General features: G+C 55.6%; 1 protein-coding gene across 1 annotated transcript in view; it reads left to right on the top strand.

Annotated features, from left to right (window-relative positions):
- The window catches only part of PGLS (6-phosphogluconolactonase), a gene marked incomplete at its 5' end in the record, with an annotated part of 387 nt that extends 266 nt beyond the window's left edge, over positions 1-121 (top strand). Inside the window, one exon of the mRNA XM_009075519.1 lies at positions 1-121. This exon is cut by the window's left edge and continues 5 nt beyond it. Coding sequence (XP_009073767.1) covers positions 1-121 — 121 coding nt within the window.
- Between the last annotated feature and the right edge of the window lie 626 nt (positions 122-747).

Raw genomic sequence — 747 nt, 5'->3', positions numbered from 1 at the left:
AGAGGATCCTCCTCTCCCTGCTGCTCTGCTCCGGCCGCGCTCCGGCCGACTGCGCTGGCTCCTGGATCAGGCTGCGGCCACGGAGCTCAGCGTTCCCCTGGAAAAACACTCCGGAGTGTAGAGCTGGGGGAGGATCCAGAGGGGATCAGGGGCTCAGCCTTCCCTGGGGAGAACATTCCAGGTTTTAGAGCCACTGGGGGATCCTTCTGGGATAATCCTCCGGGTTTTAGAGCCAGAGGTGGATCCCTCTGGGATAATCCTCCAAGTTTTAGAGTCAGAGGTGAATCCCTCTGGGATTTAGAGCCAGAGGTGGATCCTCCTGGGATACTCCTCTGGGTTTAGAGCCACTGGTGGATCCCTCTGGAATATCCCTCTGGATTTGAGAGCCAGAGGTGGATCCTCCCGGGATACTCCTCTGGGTTTAGAGCCACTGGTGGATCCCTCTGGAATATCCCTCTGGGTTTTAGAGCCAGGGGTGGATCCCTCTGGGATATCCCTCTGGGATTTAGAGCCAGAATTGGATCCTCCTGGGTTACTCTTCCAAGTTTTAGAGCCAGAGGTGGATCCCTCTGGGATTTAGAGCCAGAATTGGATCCTCCTGGGATATTCCTCTGGATTTTAGAGCCAGAGGTGGATCCTCCCGGGATACTCCTCTGGGTTTAGAGCCACTGGTGGATCCCTCTGGGATTTAGAGCCAGAATTGGATCCTCCTGGGATATTCCTCTGGATTTTAGAGCCAGAGGTGGA

Source organism: Acanthisitta chloris, unplaced genomic scaffold (genome assembly GCF_000695815.1).
Source record: "Acanthisitta chloris isolate BGI_N310 unplaced genomic scaffold, ASM69581v1 scaffold39445, whole genome shotgun sequence".
NCBI lineage: Eukaryota > Metazoa > Chordata > Aves > Passeriformes > Acanthisittidae > Acanthisitta > Acanthisitta chloris.
The sequence above is the reverse complement of the archived record's forward strand: the minus strand, read 5'-3'. Positions and strand labels throughout refer to the sequence as shown.